The sequence below is a fragment of the Nicotiana attenuata genome, unplaced genomic scaffold, assembly GCF_001879085.1.
Source record: "Nicotiana attenuata strain UT unplaced genomic scaffold, NIATTr2, whole genome shotgun sequence".
Taxonomy (NCBI): domain Eukaryota; kingdom Viridiplantae; phylum Streptophyta; class Magnoliopsida; order Solanales; family Solanaceae; genus Nicotiana; species Nicotiana attenuata.
Window position 1 is genome coordinate 318,642 of NW_017670684.1, and position 19,894 is coordinate 338,535.

General features: G+C 40.1%; 1 protein-coding gene and 1 non-coding gene across 2 annotated transcripts; one reads left to right on the plus strand and one right to left on the minus strand.

Annotated features, from left to right (window-relative positions):
* Positions 1 to 8,026: 8,026 nt before the first annotated feature.
* TRNAI-AAU lies at positions 8,027 to 8,100 on the plus strand. Its single transcript has one exon. It is a non-coding gene; the product is annotated as a tRNA-Ile (tRNA).
* Positions 8,101 to 10,833: 2,733 nt separating this feature from the next.
* Positions 10,834 to 12,041, minus strand: LOC109242270 (probable C-terminal domain small phosphatase). The gene has a single exon (XM_019409128.1). It carries the CDS (start codon positions 11,899 to 11,901, stop codon positions 11,017 to 11,019), a length of 885 nt encoding a protein of 294 aa, XP_019264673.1. The 5' UTR covers positions 11,902 to 12,041; the 3' UTR covers positions 10,834 to 11,016.
* Between the last annotated feature and the right edge of the window lie 7,853 nt (positions 12,042 to 19,894).

Sequence of the window (19,894 nt, forward strand, 5' to 3'; positions counted from 1 at the left end):
TCACGAATTCTACTTTGTTTATGAGCACGAAAAATATAGCCACAAGCATGTTGTATTTTACTACAAGCCTCAGAAAATAAATTAAGACCATCTTTTACAACCAAGTTAAAAATATGGCATGCACATCTAACATGAAAAATTGTTGGATTAATTGGATAAAGTCTAGATTTTAAGCTATTTGCCGCGGTTGTGTTAGCAGAAGCATTATCTAAGGTGATAGTTAGAACTTTATTAACGAGTCCATAAAAATCAAGCATTTGTAGAACAGTAGTTGCAATATATGCTCCAGTGTATTTTGAATCAACAAATTTATAACCAATAATACGTTTTTGCAAGTTCCAGTGATGATCAACCCAATGACATGTAACAGTTAAATAATCACAACCATTAGGACTACGACCTATATCAGATGTGATAGACACTTTACAATCCAAGTGAAAAAATACACAACGAATATACTGAAGATATTCAGTTTGAAATTTAAAAACATCATTTCTAACCGTGGTCTTAGGAAAACCTTGAAAAGTAGGGTTATAAGTTTCTTGTATATAATGCACAAAAGCAGGGTGAGAAGGAAAAGTAAAAGGTAAGCCACAGACAGCCACCATTTTTGCTAAGTTCTCACGATCTCTATCTTTGTTATATTTGCGTAAAACATGACCAGAAGCAGGGTCAAATTGTTGTTGAATTTGATTAGAACCAGATCCACTAGGAGTGCCAGAACTGATGGTAGGATCTATAATTTTTCCGGCTTCTATGTTAGCTTGTATCCATAAATCTTTGTGAGCACTTCTTAAGTGTCTAGTTAAACCCCCCGTCCCACCACTTACTGAGTGTGCAAATTGTTGCTTACATTTTTCACAGATAGCACGATGATTGACTTTATCATGTTTAAAAAATTTCCATACAAGTGATGTTTTGGGACGTTCAACCTTAGGCTTACCCCTTACAGGGGGTACAGGGGGTAAAGCTCCAGACTGAGATTGACTCTGAGTTGGAGCTTGTGTTGCGGGACTAGTGGGTGTTTCATCTAATTCTTCTTCATCTAATTCTTCTTCCTCATTTTCTTCATCCTCAAAAAAAATATCATTGCCAAATTGTCTTTGTAAAGTTTCATGATCTAATTGTTCTCCGACATGAACATCATAAAATGTGGGGGGTTGAGAAAATGAAGTTTCATCAACATGAGTCATTTCATCAATATGCTTTCTAACTCTAGGGGGTCTAGGAGAAGGGTTAGGATTAGGATTACTACTACTTTCACCTTTACTACTTTTTTTAAAAATACCAAATACATTTTTAGGTGCCATAATTTAAATACGAAACTAAATTAAAAAAGCTAACACAAATATTAAACACACAAATGAAATACGAAAATATAACACGTAAAGTAAACACAAAAATTAAGCACTAAAATGATACGCAAAAATTATATATTAAAATTAGGAGATGGAACGAGTGCACCGTGATTAAATATTGAAACTTGAAGAAATTGCCCGAAATATTGCTCCAAATACTTGACGAATTAATTTGAAGCTTGAAAGTTGCTCCAAAAAATTTGCCCAAATACTTGAAAGTTGAAACTTGAAAGTTGAAACTTGAAAGATATCACTTGATACTTGATAGTTGATACTTGATACTTGATAGTAACAAAATTGAGAGAATAATATAGAATATAGATAGAATATTAGAATGTAAGAGATTTGAGAGAGAAGATTGATTTTTTGTGGGAAAAAATGAAGAAGAATGGGGGGTATTTATAATAGAAAATAGGGCCAAAGTGTAATTTAATAAACTTAGGGGTTATATTAAAAGTTTGGGGGGGGGGGGATAGGGGGTGTTTTGGGGGTGTAGGGGCTGTTTGGACCGTTGGCAACGGCTATTTTTGCCATTTAAGCCGTTGCCCAACGGCTAGTTTTAAAAAAAAAAAAAAAAACTGGCGGGACGCGGGACGGGACGCGGGACGGGACGGGATGGGACGGGACGAAACGAGACGAAACGGGACGGGACAAACGGGACGAAATGGCCGTCCCGTCCCATCCCGTGTCCCGTTTAACATTGGCCCATCCCATTTAACTTGAAGCGGGACGGGCCAGCCCGTCCCGTTGGACAGCCATAGCACCAGGTAAATTCTGAAGGGAACTTAGTCAACGGAAGCAAACGAATATTTGTCACCAGATGACATTTAATGAAGAATATTCCTCAATATTAAATCTACAGCCGTTGCAAAGAATTTTGGCATTTATGGTCTGCTGTTACATATTCATCAATGACCCACATTATTGTCATTTAAGAGAGGTTTGATCCTTGGACCTTGTTCCCTAGGTATAGCTATAAATAATGATTTCAACAACCACTGTAAAGGATGAGAAATCACTCACAAACTTATGCTACACATTACTCTCAAGCTATATAATACTTTATTTTCTGTCTAACATTGTTCTTATTGTTGCTCTCGGAACCATGTTATCTGCTATTTATTTCGATTTCATCGCTATACGTTTTTATTTAGTTTATTTATCATTTCGGATCAAATCAATTCTCTTGTCTATAAACCACACAACAAATTTAACTGTATCGTTTTACGGGTAAACAATATTCTGAAACACGAAATAAAAATCATTAGTTTATCAAGATATCTGAACTTTTGAGACTCGATGGGGAAATGATCAAATTGCCATCGATATCATTCATCTGTTATTCTCCGTCATATATATAACTGAATTATTGAACATCGCTTTCTCGAAATTTCATTTCAGAATATCACAATCTAAAATGACATTTGGCCTACAACTCAAGCTGAAATGGAAAAGAATACAAAACCTATCACCTACAAATTAGATTCATGATCCAAATATGGGCTTTAGCAAAAGAGATTTTGAAGATTTCAACCCTACTTAATTAAAACATTTTGTCAAGTATAGCTTTTGAAGATCAATAGTAATTCAAGCGTCAGCTTATTAATGAAATTACATATAATCGCATAAAATGCCACATCCCAACCCCTCACCTCCCCCCCCCCCCCCCAAAAAAAAAAGAGAGTAAAATTCAGTTTACCACCTTAACCTTTAAGGCGCGAGAAACTATAACCCTTCACATTTTGAATGGGAGCGGCAACCCCCTTATAATTAAAAATCAGTTGAAAAAGAAAAACTATTATCACTAAAAATAAAAATTCAGAATAAAACCTCTTTTTGGAGGGAATAGGTTTGGCGCCAGAATATGTTTGGCACTATATTATGGTAATTAGCATAAATTACCGTGTTTACTTTTAACTTTTAAGCAAAAGCTTGACATAAAACTTTGGGAAAAACCTAGAGTCAACTGGAAATCAGTCCAACTTTTCAAGGTGAGTAACCTTTTTCATTGTTACAATATAATGCCATATCAGTGGTTTTGTGCTTGTGCACAAGTTCCAAAGTCAGTATATGTTTATATAATAGTATATTCTTCCTATAATATTATTTGCCACATTCTATGTTTCAAAAGACAAAATACAAATATTAAAATACTACAGTATGAATGGAGTCCATCGGCCTTATCAGTTGAGAAACCATGGGTACTGCTCAGCAACGGTGGGGGTATTCTATTCTTTCTCAAAATCAACTTCTTGCTCAATATCTTGTGAGCGGATACTACACATCTGTTTCACTTTTTTATTTTCACTTAAGAATGATTTCGTTATATATTGATTTACAAGTGGGTAAAGTTTTATCTGTCCAATCCAGTATCTGTCTCTTTGTCAATTTTCATCGACGAATCCATATTTATTCGATCCAACAGCAAGGAATTCCACCCGAGAGCTTCACTTCTAGGTTTTTTTGTCTATATCTTCTCAATTGGGATTCTTGGGGTCCTCGTCATTTGCAACAAATCGATGCAAATTTATTCAAACACTTTCATTTGAAGATTTCCAGGTACTGGCCTCACAGGTAATAATAGGGTATTTTTCATACCATATGTTAATAATAGATGTTTTATCAATAATTTTCTACCCTAATTGTAACTTTTGGTTTTTAAGGTTCAACCACCTAGACCAAGTCAAATTGCTTCTTCAGCTACACAACTTGGAACATCTCAATTGCACAAGCAACCAACACCTTTTGGAGATGCTATTTTCTCAACTCAAGCGTCAGCAACTGGATGAGTTGTCCAAAATAGTGTAGGAAACTCATCTAGTAAGTGGGATAGCGTCCTTGACTTTGCATCAAGGATGTTCGTTGATTAATAGTCCAAATTGTGATGGATCATTTAATTTTCTCAATTTCGATTACAATTGAAGTTCTTTGGATCACCCAATCAAGTCATATATGTGTTGGAATAATTGAATTTGCATGGTCATGATACTTTTTTAATATATTCAATGAGTGATTGAGTTTATTTCAACATGTTCATTGTTGTCCTTTAACAATTGCAATTCTTTGGTACTTATATTTATTTAATGGTAGGGAATGAAAAATGTTCCAATATGTTCATTTTTTTAAGTTACTGGGAATGTACTAGCGCCAAAACTATTCCCTCCAAAAAGAGGGTTTATTCTGAATTTTTATTTTTAGTGATAACAGTTTTTCTTTTCCAACTGATTTTTGATTATAAGGGGCTTGCCGTTCCTATTCAAAATGTGAAGGGGGTATAGTTTCCCAAACCTTAAAGATTAAGGGGGTAAACTGGATTTTACACAAAAAAAAAAAAAAAACATATGAATGGATTTTGAGCACATATTAAAACTTCTATAAAACAACTGACTTGTAGAAATGGAGCAAGAATGTTGTAACTTTGTCACTAACCTCCACCACTAAAACCACCACCACTATCATCACCACCACCGCTAAAATCACTGCCACTCCAACTTCTAGCACCGTGATCACTGCCCCAATCACCACCACCACCACTTCATCCGCTGCTACTATGACCAAACACCTCCACCACAAGTAGTAATTTCGGTGCTAACATGAGTATGACCTCCACCCATATAATTATTGTCACCACTACTATTGGTATGACCACCACTGCCACCACCAATTATATTTTTGTCAGCACCGGTGTTTGTGGTGTCACTGCCATGGCCTTGATTATTATCTTTGCCATCATCAGTATTATTGAAAACATCTTCCATGGCTGGAATATCCACAAAAGTTGCTGCTGCGAGATTATTGTTGGTGGAATTAGAAATGGTGTCAACGCCAATTGCACGGATTGTGGCAGAAGTTTGAGGAGTTTTTTGACCTTTACTTTCACCTACAACAGTTTTATCGGAAGTTTTTCCACTACCACTATAAGGATTTTTACCTTTACGTTTCACAGAGGATTTAGCACAGGCAAATATGACTACCGCCATCATTGAGATTGAAGCAGCAATAATGCCTACCATGAATGTTAACTCAGAACCCTGAAATGCGAGGCCTGCACCATTATCTGTAACACCAGTAGAGATCCTAATCATTTTCTGGTTTCCCCCCCTTCTTTTATTTATGTTAAAAAAACTACTATTCAAGTTTTAAGAGATTTGTGGGTACTTTTAAGTTAAAAGAATCATCTTTTCATCTTCTCTATATATACTTGTACTATGAAGAAGTAGTAGTAAACTAATTAATGCAACAATTCACATGAGGAAGCCAAGTTTATCACAACCTCTATCAAGCCAAATTTCTAGAATTTACATTTTGATGTGAATTAATACTAGACGTTAAGTCCTGATTTTCGGCCACCAAATTGTAGCATTAAACTGGCGGGGCGTTTTTTCTTTTGTTGTTTCATGGAATAGTCAATCAACAAACTTATTGTTGTCCTTTTGTCTTAGCTAGTCATGATCCTCATCCTACTGTTAATTAGTTTACTTTCACCCCAATTATCGTTGACTAGGTAATTAGAGTACTATTTCCATCTTGCAAACGTAAATTGTCTCTTAGTTTCTGAATCAGTGTAACAAACATCCATTAAATAACGAACGTCATCCATTAAAGAAAGTTGTAAGAAGTTATGATTTTTTGCCGCACAGTATAGTATGATATATAGGACCTAACTGATTAATTCCTAACTCTTAGCGAGGTCAAGTTATTTTTTATGGGTTAGGTTACTAGCCTACTATTTTTCAATGTTTTGACAAATTTCCTTGCGGTTTTATTAGCCCGAATTAAATTAGGTATAAAGGATAAACATCAGTCGTATGTAGGATACAAATATACGATTATAGGAATGCTATATATCTAGCTAGCTATACCTTTTGCAGCCTTTCTCTTCGTGTATATAGGTGAGGTTAGGAGGTTTGGTTCCCTATGAACCTCTCTTGTATATAATCGTTCGTATCTTTAGCTATAAATACAGAGAGGTAATACTCTTACTTCAAGGTAGCCCAAATGGATCCAAACTTTTAGATGTGTTAACTTGGGTTATGTCAAAATCAATTAGCATGCCTAAAAACATCTCAGCCTAACACGCATTCAAGAGTTAGACGAGTTAATTATCCCTGGTTAAATTTGACAATACCTAATTCAAGCGTGGGACGACTAGATGATCAATCAAGTTTTATTTGATTGTGTAATATCGTTTAACAAAAATATTAAATTAATAAGTAGTATTAACTAGATTAAAAGTAAGTTACATGTGCTAAGCTAGATCACAAGTGAACTAGAGTATATAGAGATATAGAAGCACAAACACACACAAATCACAGCGCATGGGGCCTAAACTAATTATATTACACAACACACAAAGACGAAATCCTCAAACCACATATAGGTAGCTAGCGCAGGACTATAGCTGGTAGTACTTCCTTGACAAGCTGAACACTAGGGTAAGTTTTTCCTCTGCCACCATTTTCAACATTTCCTCTTAGCCCCATTCTCCTTCCACCAACTCTTGAAGAAGCACTCTCTCTTCTGCCACCAGCAACATTAGTCTCGTCCAAACCATTGACCATACCACCCGTTGGCGGCGGCCGCCTCGTCTTTTGGAAGCAATTACCATCACCAAACACGGCCATTGACATCATTGGGATAGACCCAACTGCCAAGCCTAACATGAACGACGCCCCTGTACCCTGAAGCATGATTAGTACTTCATTAATATCAGAAGCCTGCCTATACGAAAAATCAAATACTTAACCAGCAAAGTTTATATGGAAAATCAAAGTGATCTTAACCTAGTGTATATATAGAAGTTTTAACTTGATTCAAATTGGCTCCTGTAAGCCTGACATCATATGTCATGAGTGTATAATTCATTATTTTTAATGATTAATGCTCTTTTCCATGACACGATTTAAAGCTTATTCTAAAACATTTTTGAGAATTTCAAAGTTAGACTTTAACATGAAAGGGCCTTGTGCAATATTTAAATCTTGGTTTCTCGTGTTGGGAGCTATTCTATTTCTTGAAAAGTTTTATTCTATTTATGAAAATGAAAGACCAAAGACCGGTCTTTACTTGGATTAATTGTGCTGTATCATTCTTTGTTCATCTTCTTACGCTACATTTTCTCGATTGCGTATAGTATAAACCAAGAAAACACTACTAAAAACTATTTGATTATCCTACGCATGGCTTATATGTTCATTTCAGCTCTTTCTAATGCAATTTCTAGGAGGTCATCGACTCATCGTGAATAATTGGGATATTTGGCCCATGGCATGCACCAGATTCCAGAATATGCATGTGGACAAATTAGTGCCACCATAAAATAGTTAGGCCGCTAGTTAAAAGGTAGGATCGCTAATCTGTTCCCATCTGAATTGACCCCAATCATTTTCAATTTCCTTCAACCTCAACCACACTGCCTACTAGTTTTCAGGCCGTAAATAAAATACAATACCTTTTTTGAGTCAAAGATAAGACAGAGTTACACTATGACGGCCACTCTCCCTCATACTAAGATGTTATTCCTATCTCCTTGTAATTTTAAGGGGTCTCCTAATTCTCGAGTGTTCGATAATTTCAGCCATTCTAGGTTTCACTAATATTGCAAATTCTTCAGTAACATATGGAGTATTATATTACTTATATAATGTCCAGAAGGTAATAGCCAACAGGGCCCATTAGCTCAGTTGGTTAGAGCGTCGTGCTAATAACGCGAAGGTCGCAGGTTCGAGACCTGCATGGGCCACAATCTTGTTTTTTATGTTTTTTAACTTCTGTCCCAAATATTTGGGGCATGATAAGGCTATTTTAACCTTTGTTGGATAAATCCATTTCAGAGCTGTCTTCCAAAGAAATTTTGCAGAATCAACAATTTTCATCCTTCTTTTTTGCACATGAAAAATGAAACCCACCATTAAACCTCTCAGCACTCAATTCTTACTTTTACTGCTTCTTCTACTGTTATCGTCAAGCGGGTTTACTTCGGGAGATCCAATTCGAAAGCCATTGAGTAGTAGGAGAAACCCAAATCGGGTACCTGAATGCGGCAATATTGGGTCGAAATCTGATTGCTTGCAGAAGCAAGATTGTCGATGGTGTAAAAGTGATGTTCTTGATGACGCTTGTTTCTCTAAATCTGAAGCTTCTAGATTACCCTCTCAGATCTTCAGTTGCCATGTTGTTAGATTGAGATAAAAGTTGAGAAGAAAAAGTTACCTTTTTGTTTTTAGTTTTTGTTTTTCGATTATGTTCTTTTTCCCCCCACGAATTTTGAGTTTTTGGGTGAAGTTCATTTGAGGTGTTATATGAGTATGTTTCTGTGATATTAGCAAAATTTGGGCCTATCATTCTGCTTAGAAGAAGTAAAAGATATGATTTTGTATACATTGTGTTTGAGCGTGAAGGAATTGAGTGATCTTTTCTAATATAGTGTACAGACCAGTTAATTTGCAATAATGAGCTTGTTAATTTTGGATGGCATATTTGTCTTTGCTATTAGTCTCAATGTTTTTGAATCAATATAGACAGATTAAATTAATGTTCTGCTTGAGGTTTAAAAAGGGTCACTGATTCAGTAGCTGTTGTAGTCAACCATATTTATTGAAGCCAGAGCTGCTCTGTGTGATTTCTGATTTTCAGCTTTGCATTAGATGGTTTTGTACATGATTTAGTATTTAGCCAGTTGACAGTGGTGGAGAAGCAAGTATGGAAGGAATGGGACCGTGTAAGTTATGAGTGCGGAATGAGCTTTTCTTTATAGGTGGCATTGTGTGGATGGGGTCAATGGGCGAGAAGCCCCATGGCCTTGGATGGTGGCCACCATTGCCATTGTGGATGACATCGGGGTAGAGTGATCATGTACGAGGCATCTTCTGAATATCTCAGAACTCCCATTGTTGTCCCTTTTGAACCATCTGAAAGATCCGTTAACCTTAAAGTAATAAGTTAGAACATGATTGACTTATTTCCTAATGAAAATGATTTGTTGAATTGATGCTTAAGTAGTAGACAGAAAGGAGTTCAGGTATGTGATTGACATAGTACTGGAGAAGGGGGAGGCAATGCTACTGGGGCGAAGAAATCTTTTTCTCCTGTTTTGCTCAGAAAGCATATCCACCAATGAGCTGGCCATGATTTTCAAACATAGGGTTTTGTAAGGAGATCGACAGTCACTAGGTAGGCAAAGTTTAGTTTCAAGAGCTTGAAGATTCTTTCGCAGCTAGTTAAGAATCATCCTGAAGCTCTGTGCCTTCTCCTCCTATGTTTGTTCTACTAAGTTTTTCCTTGCATATCCTAGGAGCCAAGTATGATGTTAGCTTTTTTCAGAGACTTCTTAAGTACCAATCTTTCCCACCTTGGATTAGGAATCAGCTTCTATTTTAGACTCTAGACCATCATTCTGATGGAAAGGTTGTTCCTTTCTATTTAGCAGTTAACTATACTTGCTGATTTTATGTTTCCTTCACAGCAATTCACCAGAGTTTTTGGTGATATCATGTGATGGTAGTCGGTAGTGAGTGAAAATGAATGTTTTTACAGTCAAATCCGCTATATGTCCCCCATCCACAGTTTGCTGGTTATGCAGAATTAGCAACTCGAAGAAGTGGTATTAGAGAGAACGTAATGAGTTTAAGGATTATGAATGACCTTATGAAGAAGCTGCAAGGATTAGCTTCTTTTTAATTCACAATCTATAACTGTGAGAAAGAGATTCATCTGAAGGTTGTTGTGCATGCAGCAGGTCTTTTGATTTAAGAAGTCTTCCTCTAACAAGTTGGATCCACTTGTTAAGTGAACTGTCTGTTTATGCTGGTTACACAAATGACCTTGATGGGGGAAAACTGGAACATACACTGACCTCTTAGACAAGCAATTGTTTGCATTTGAACGAGGGTGAAGTTCGAAGTTGATTCAAGCTACAACCATGTATTCTAGAGAGTTAATATGACTTCATTTTCTCTCTCACACACATGCAACCCTAAATGAGTGCTGAATTATACTATTTGCGTCCTCTAATGTCTGTTTATATGCAAACAGATGTCGACAGCAATTGGGAAAGTTAAGAACTGCGTTGAAATGTACTTATAATTTGATGAAATTACAGCAATTGTCAAGTTAAAAGCTACTCTAGACCAAGTCACCAGGAGAAGTTGAACTTTGTGAGCAACGCAATTGTGGGACTGACGACTGTCATATTACTTGTGCAACAGTTCTCATAGTTTCTGATTCTGTATAGAATGTATATGAAACTGAATAGAGATGCATAAATATAGAAAATTAAATCCAGCAACTGAGTGGAAATCTATTAAACTTGGAACTCTTGAATGCACAATGCTAACTGCTCTTATCAATTTGTAAAGCCTCAATTACTAAGTTTGGCAGCTTTTGAATTCAACATCAACAACAGTAAGTTTACTTCAACCTTACTATTCAAGAATCCTTCTACCATTGTTTGGAATTTTGCAGAAAGATCTGATGAGGAGAACAAAAGAGGACACAGTTTACCACTAAACTTTTCCAAATTGTATACAGTTCCCAATTTCATTTCTCATTTCCAATTGAACACAAAAGTGTTCAACCTATTACATTAATCCTCCAGAAAAAAGGAACCAAATAAATGCAAATAAAAAGTAAATTAAGCATAAAAAATTAAAAAATCAAATCAGATTTCCACTGATGCGTATTCTTCTTCAGCAGCAAGATAAACCTTCACAGCATCTCTCATATCTTCAACTTCAACACATCCATTAAGGAACTCAATGAGCTTCTTGAGCTCCCCATCACCAAGATCATCGGTAAATGGCCTAATCGGAATAGCATTTTCCGGCTGAAAAAGGTAAGAATTCGGGTTATCATCAACGATCACCACTCTCTTCATATCTCTCCCCATATCAGACAAGTCCTTCACAAACTTCCCATCAACTTCCTTGCAAGAATCCCTATACAATCGATGCGAAATCAAACCTTTTCTGTCTATTCTATCAAGAACAAGAGAAGCATACTCCTTAAGCCCAGCAGTGAACACAACAACCTCAAACTTCTCACTCAAAAACTCTAACAACTCATCCACAAATGGTCTCTTCAACACATAGAACTCTACTCTATGTCCATCAATCACCGGCCTAACAATGAAATCGTACTTTTCTGGAGGTGGGTTTGGCTTAGAATGCACTAAAGTCTCATCCAAGTCAAGAAAAATGGTTTTTTTATCACGTGACACCAATGGGGGAAGGGCATTTCCGCCATCAAAAAGCGATCGCCTCAGATTGTCCCCATTTGCTGCAGATTCATCAAAAACTTTACCAAGAAGCTGATATCCTTGTTTTTTGGGAGTTTTCTTAGGAGTAGCAATGCGGGTGAATTTCGAAAAGAGTTTAATAAGACGGCGATGACAAGTGTACAAGGATTTGTTAATGGATGCAACAACTACAGAAGCTGCATTTTTAGCTGATGGGGATTTCTTCTTGCTACGGCGAAGATGGCTCGGGAGATTTCTACGATTCTTAATGGACTTTGTGGGAGTTCTTTTGATGATTTTAGACACCATTTTTCCTTATTTTTGGAGAAATGTAACGAGAGAGAATAGGAGCTGGTGATTTCTTGAATTCTTTTCAGCTTTCAAGCAGTTGTAGGAGTTGGTGAGATTTTGAAATTAGGTTTGGTAGCAACGGTCCATTTTTTCTTTGGCTCGGAACCGAAGCTAAGATGTCTTCTATATTGTTTGTATTTTACACAGAATATATTAAAGGAGAAAATTAAATTTATGGAAAGAAAGTGAACGTTGGCAAAATATTTAAGGGCTAGACAGCTGTCAATGTTTTTTGTTCAAAAACTTATGGCGGGACTTGTCTTAATAACCCAGCATACTTTCTGCGAACAATTTTGATTCTTTTCTTACTTTGAGATTGAACCTTAGATTGTAGTATCAATTTTTGTGCCCTCGGAGTGACGGCATGTAATTTCTTTTACACAATCAAGTTAACATGTTCTGAATTATTGGTGTTCAAGTGCATTATTTATAATTAATTAAAATGCATTAATAGGTAAAATTACTGTGCTGGAGTTTCGACCAAGACCATATATTTGTATTAAGAAATTCACTTAGTATATACAAATAATTTATCCAGAATACGGTAAACAAATAATTTATTAAGGCTTTTTATGGCAGGAGCATTTCTTTTGGTGCTAGTTGGCTTCTCATCATTACTACACATGTTTTATAGTTTTCTTAATTTCTTTCTGTATTATATACTTTAATTTCATCCTCTACACTCTGTTTAAAGGGCAGATCAGTGGACGGACCATGTCGCATTTACGCAGAGTCTGGGGAAAGGTCGCATCCAAAGGGGTGTGATGTAAGTAGTCCATCATAATGCAAGCACTAATGGCCGATTACACGGCTCGAACGCGTGACTTATAAATCACACAGAGATAACTTTACCGTTGCTCCAAAGATCCCTTCATAAAAATACGAAAATTTAATAGGTAATTTAGCTCATGACAGCTAAAATTTACTTTGTTGAGGAGACAATGGCATGTTTAATTGTCTTTTCTGGTTTTGAGATGCATACAACGGAATATTATTGAGCATAGCTTGATTAGATGTTGATTGGTTTTATCTCGTTCTCGTAAAGTATGATCAAATATAGTGGAGTAGCATTTTGGTTAAAAATACTGATAGTGTAAAAATTCTATTAGGTGGTTAATATACCCTTGGCAGTTGTAACAGATTATTTGTACTTCTTTTTTCTTAGAGTTACTAATTTACACTTACTATAATCTGTTAAATGAATTTCAGATTATGCTAGATTCCTATCCTTATGAATTACAAATTTTCTCCAGTCTAGTTTAAGACCTCTTGCCAAATTCTCCATACTTTCTTGTATCGTTATTCCTATGCTAATACTTTATTTCATTTTATTGTGTGTATTGTATACATATAATATACACTTCTTGACTAGCGAATGCAAATTAATTTCCACCGACATGTCAATTTTGTATTTTGCTGTAAATTTATTTCAATGCTTATCAGGTTATGCAGTTTATTCTTCTGTTCAATTGTATTTTCTTAAATGGGGTGGTGAAAAAGAAGAGAATGGGGGGGGGGGGGGTAGGGGGGGAGGGAAGCATGATATAAAAATACAAAACTTATTTTTCTATGCTGTCTCTGTCTTTTGGTGAACCATCTTTTTACAATTTATAATAGATATTGACAATCACTTATCTTTTGTTTCCATTAACTGACTATGATAACTGATAATTCACTTGCTTAATTCTGCCATACATGACCAGTGGACAATCATATAGTGTCATCTAATTTTTTTTTAACAGTTTCTCGTATTAGTTGTTTTATTCAAGACAAAGAAAATTGTGAGGACACATATAAAATATAATAAACGTAGTGATAAACATATATACTGTTGCGCGGCGCCTTCCTGAGATTCCTTGGAAGGGCGACGTAAGGCTAAGCAACTGATGTCAGTGCAGTTACTGTCCGCCAACTGAGGTCCCCTCCGTACGCTAGACTAGATTGTCAGTGTCGTACGAGAAAACCAATGTCAAGAGCAATTGAGAGAACAGAAATAAGAATTGAGGATGAAAGAAAGCTTGATTGCATTAATGAAAGCTATTACAGAAAAGCAACGCGGTGTCGAGGGGGAGAGACACCAGTACAGAGAATTGCTTACTTGCTAGAAAGTTTGATTGCTTGATCCCCCCTAATAATGCTTAAAAAAAAATAATCCAAAGCTACAAAACTAGACTTGACTAAGCTAGATAAACATAATGGAAGTACATGAAATAAAACTACTCTATATTTACAATGAAAATGACTTAGGTTTCTATAAGGCAGCAGCAGTGTCTTTGGCATCATGGTCTGCGCGCGCGGCATTGTCTGCGCGCGCGGCACTGTTGGCATCTGTCTGCGGCTTGGCGCTGGCGAGGGATATCGGTGGGGCGACAGAGGCACCTGCGCGTTTGTCACTTAGCGCGGCCAAGACCACGGGGCCGTCCGTGGCGCTAGGCATTAGGAGGCTTGCTAGGACGCCACGCGGCGCACCCAAGGGGTCATGGGGCATGGCTGGAAAGCCGCCCATGACATTCTCCCCCACCTGAGTTGGCGACGTCCTCGGCGCCTTACTTGCAAAATAATCTTCAATGAGGCTCTTGTAGGCTTTGAGGTTTGTTCCCCTCTCCCAAGTATTCTCTTCTACATCACAGCCCTGCCATTTCACCAAGAACTCTTGGTGATCTTTCCTTGAGGCATGAATCACTCTGTTATCAAGGATGGCTTCAACACGCCTTTTTCCGGTTGAATTGGGACCTCGAATACTGGGTATTGTAAGCTGGCTCCTTGAAGGATCCTCCATGTCTTCCCAAAAAGGTTTCAGGAGACTGACATGGAAGACCGGATGAATTTTTCACCAAGCTGGGGTATCCACCCGGTATGCAACTTTCCCAATGCGCCTTTCAATGGACAAGGGTCCAATGTATTTTTGCAATAGGCAAGGGTCATGGACCCCCGCAAATAAGTACCGCTTTGGGATTTTGACCATCACTTTGTCTCCTACTTGATATTCAACAAAGCGACGATTCTGGTCAGCATGCCTCTTCATCCGCTTTTGAGCTTTGACAAGATAGCTCCGCACTATCTCCAGATTCCGCTTCCACTCTTTTGAGAAGCTAGCAACTCGAGGAGACTTAGCCATGTTTGGTGCATTCACAGTGTGTGGGAGTAGAGGTTGTTGTCCGGTAACAATTTTAAAAGCGCTTTTGTTCGTACTAGAGCTCTTTTGCGAATTGAAACACAGTTGAGCAGCATCCAGAAGCTTCACCCAATTCTTCTGCGATCCGGTTACAAAATGGCAGAGATATTCCTCCAACATATCATTGAACCTCTCCGTCTGGCCATCAGACTGCGGATGAAAACTTGAGCCGTGGCTCAATTTTGACCCCAGTCACTTAAAGAGTTGGGTCTAAAAGTTGCTAGTGAAGCGTGTGTCGCGATCACTAACAATGTCTTTGGGCAGGCCCCAATATTTGACGACATGAGAGAAGAAGAGTCGAGCTGTATCTTCTGCTGATATATATTGAGGGGCTGCAATAAAGGTGGCATACTTGGAAAACCGGTCCACCACAACCAAGATAGTTGTGAGATCTCCGACCTTGGGCAATCCGATGATGAAATCCAGGGAAACGCTTTCCCAAGGTCTCTTTGGGACAGCTAGTGGTTCCAAGAGTCCCGCTTGTGTCAAGCGGTCCGACTTGTCTTTCTGGCATACTAGACAAGTCTTCACATACTGAGCGACATCATCGTCCATTTGAGGCTAATAATAGGCACGACGAAGTAACGCCATGGTGCGTTCTTCACCGGGATGGCCGACCCACAGAGTATCATGACATTCCGCTAGAAGAGTCCTCCGCAAATCTCCTCCTTTAGGAACATAAAGTCGGTTCCCTTTCACTTTCAGAAAACCATCTTCCATGTAGAACTGGCGAGTCTTGCCCTGTCCTACCAAATCAACCAAATACTGAGCAGCAGGATCCTTGATGAGTAGATCCTGTATCTGGTCCTTGATGGATGTGGCTACTTCGCTCCCCCTTAGGGTGGCGAGTAGGCACACCGATGCAAGATCAGCTCTCCGACTGAGCGCATCAGCAACATGATTGGTCTTTCCACTGCGGTATTCTAGGTTGAAGTGGAATTCAGCTAGGAGTTCCTGCCACCTGGCCTATCGACCATTCAGCTTCGGCTGGGTCATGAAATGGCTGACAGCTGTGTTGTCTGTCTTGATCACGAACGGGGTTCCCAGCAGATAGTGCCTCCAAAGGCGCAAGCAGTGGACGACAGCCAATAATTCTTTCTCATGGGCGGCATAGCGCCACTCTGCATCCTTCAACTTTCGTCTCTCGTACGATACAGGGTGTCCTTCTTGTAGCAAGACTCCGCCGAGGGCATAGTCAGATGCATCCGTTTGTACCTCGAACGGCTTGGCCAAATCAGGGAGGGCCAAGACGGGGCTACTAGACATAGCCGCTTTTAATGCGTTGAAGGCCTCCGCTCTCCTTGGTCCCCAATCCCAAGGTGTGACCTTCTTGAGGAGTTCTGTCAATGGCACTGCGATAAGGGAGTAGTTATTCACAAACCACCGGTAGAAGTTGCATAGGCCAAGGAACGCCCTCAATGCGTGGACATCCTTAGGCGGCGGCCAATCTGTGATGACCTGAATTTTCTGTTGGTCCATCTTGATGTGTCCTTCCTCGATGACATGTCCGAGGAAGTCAATTTGCTTCTGAGCAAAGGAGCACTTGGATAACTTTGCATATAGTTCATGCTCCCGCAATCAAGCTAGGACCTTCCGTAAGTGCACTAGGTGTTCTTCCAATGTCTGGCTATATACCACAATGTCATCTAAGTAGACCACCAAATTCGTCGATGTACTCTCGGAAGACTTGGTTCATGAGAGTGCAAAATGTAGCTGGGGCGTTGGTCAAGCCGAACGGCATGACCAGGAAGTCGTACGACCCATATCTTGTCACACATGTCGTCTTGTGTTCATCACCCTCTGCAATCCGAACTTGCCAATAACCTGTCTTCAGATCTATCTTGGTGAACACCGTCGCGCCACCCAATATATCAAACAAGTTTGCCATTAGAGGAATAGGGTACTTGTTCTTCACGGTGATTTTGTTTAGAGCTCGATAATCCACATAGAGCCGCAGGCTGCCATCATGTTTCTTTTGGAATAGAACAGGGGACCCATATGGGGACTTGGAGGGTACAATGATCCCTGTATCTAGCATTTCCGTCAATTGTCTCCGAAGCTCGGTGAGTTCGTGTTGTGACATTCTGTAAGGCGCCTGGGCAGGTGGCTTCGCGCCCGGCACCAACTCAAATTCATGGTCCACAGTGCGCCTAGGCGGGAGCCGCTTTGGCATGTCTTGTGGAATGACATCTTCAAACTCTAGTAGTAACTCCTTCACGGGTTCAGGAATGGGACCCGAGGAGCATTCTATATCTTCAATGCGGAGGGTTGCCAGGAACGTAGGTTCATTCCTTTTGACCCCCTTCTTCAATTGCAAGGCCGAGATGTTCTCAACGGCCATCTTCATGGGCACACGGAATGATGCATGGCTTGGCCCTATTGGTTCCCATCATCAGTAGCATGTCTGCAAATGGTACAGGCATGGTGTTGGTTTGCCTTAGGAATTCCAGCCCAACAATCAGCTCGAAGTCATCTATGATCACCACTCGCAGGTTGAATTTTCCTTCGTAAGGGCCAAGCTTCACCGGTACTTCTTTAGCTATTCCACCCACTGGTTGGGGAGGTGAGTTGATAGCCTTGACACTACCTTTAACTTTCCCTACAACTAGTCCAAGGCGCTCCACCTGAGTCGAGGCTAAGTAGTTGTGGGTAGCGCCCGTGTCTATCATAGCCCGAATGGGCTTGCCATTCACCTTCATCTCAACGAACATTAAGGTCCTCTCTTGTTTAAGAGGAGTCTCTTCATTCGCCTTCTTTTTCCCTTTCTTGGTGACGGGACATGGGTCCTTCTTCTTACGAATAACAGCACTGGTCTCCGCTAATGCCTCAGAAATGGAACCAACAATTGGATTGAAGGCACCTACTGGCTCAGTCTGGTCCGCATCGTCTGAGTCGTCATCAGTCCCATCATCAATAGCCTGATGGGCGTTCATCTGTGCATGTGGGCACTCATTGTTCCAATGTGGTCCGCCGCAATGACGGCATCTGAAGGAGGCTTTCTCCCCCGGTCATTGTTGTTTGACGCAGCACTGTTGCTGCCGGAGGAAGGAGCTCTAGATTTGTTTGAGTTCCGATCTCCCCTACTTTTGCTAGGGCCACCATTGCTAGGCTGGCCCCCTTTGAAACCCGCTCGGGCAGGCGGCTGGGACATGTCCTTCCGATCTTCCATTTGATAGTCCCTAAGGCATTCAGCTGCTTGGATCGCCTTGGGAAGGGTATCTACCCTCTGTCTTTGTAACTCCACACGGGCATAAGGTTTCAACCCTTCCAGGAAGGTGAAGAGCTTGTCTTTGTCCCCCATGTTGCGTATGCTTAGCATAAGCGCGGAGAATTCCCGCACGTAGTCCCGCACTGATTTTGTCTGGCGGAGCTCCCGTAGTTTTCTCCTTGCATTGTATTCAATATTTTCGGGGAAGAACTGTAGGCGTATGGCTGCCTTCAGTTCTGCCCATGTCTCGAGAGCATCTTCACCGGCCTTGATGGCTTCGTACTTCACCCGCCACCATAGTTTAGCATCACCCTGAAGATACATGGCAGCAGTTGCTACCTTCTTAGCTTCCTCCAGGCCTCCAACAACATCGAAATACTATTCAACGTCAAAGATGAAGTTCTCCACTTCCTTGGCATTCCTAGCTCCACTGTGTGGCTTTGGCCCAGAAATTTTCAGTTTTTGTGTCGCGGAAGCGGGGTTCACATCGCCTCCGATTTGGTTTCCACCTCCTCGAAGTAGGCCCTGTAAAGCAACGTTGACAACATTGAGCTGGTCTGTCAATTTGTCAATAGTTTGTTGCATGGCAGTCATCCTGTCTGCCTCTTGTGCCCTGTAGGCTAAATCCTCGGTGCGCTCCTGTTGGAGCCCCTCGAATTTCCCAAAAATTTGGGCTGCCTCTGTGGCTGCCGTCTGTCGGTCTCCCTCGGAGTCGCGACTGATGTTTTATATGTCAACTTCGGCCTGGAGCACCCTGTGGTCTAGGTCGTCCAACCTTTGCACTAGACTGGTTCTTAGTTCAGGCACCGTATCCACAATAAGCCGTAATACCTCAACCGTCCCTTCGAGAGCCGCAATGCGGTCCCCATGATTCACCATGGTCAGAAATGATGGTAATGTCAATACGTTCCCTCGTCCGATGTCGAGCCTAGGCTCTGATACCAACTGTTACGCGGCGCCTTCCTGAGATTCCTTGGAAGGGCGACGTAAGGCTAAGCAACTGATGTCAGTGCAGTTACTGTCCGCCAACTGAGGTCCCCTCAGTACGCTAGACTAGATTGTCAGTGCCGTACGAGAAAACCAATGTCAAGAGCAATTGAGAGAACATAAATGAGAATTGAGGATGAAAGAAAGCTTGATTGCATTAATGAAAGCTATTACAGAAAAGCAACGCGGTGTCGAGGGGGAGAGACACCGGTACAGAGAATTGCTTGCTTGCTAGAAAGTTTGATTGCTTGATCCCCCCTAATAATGCTTAAAAAAAATAATCCAAAGCTACAAAACTAGACTTGACTAAGCTAGAGAAACATAATGGAAGTACATGAAATAAAACTACTCCATATTTACAATGAAAATTACTTAGGTTTCTATAAGGCAGCAGCAGGTCCGTTGTCAGCAGCAGTGTCTTTGGCATCATGGTCTACGCGCGCGGCGCTGTTGGCATCTGCCTGCGGCTTGGCGCTGGCGAGGGATATCGGTGGGGCGACAGAGGCACCTGCGCGCTTGTCACTTGGCGCGACCAAGACCACGGGGCCGTCCGTGGCGCTAGGCATTGGGAGGCTTGCTAG

Bases quoted from the DNA above. Each gene is read 5' to 3' on its own strand.
- LOC109242270 (XM_019409128.1), bottom strand. From the start codon at position 11,901: ATGGTGTCTAAAATCATCAAAAGAACTCCCACAAAGTCCATTAAGAAT.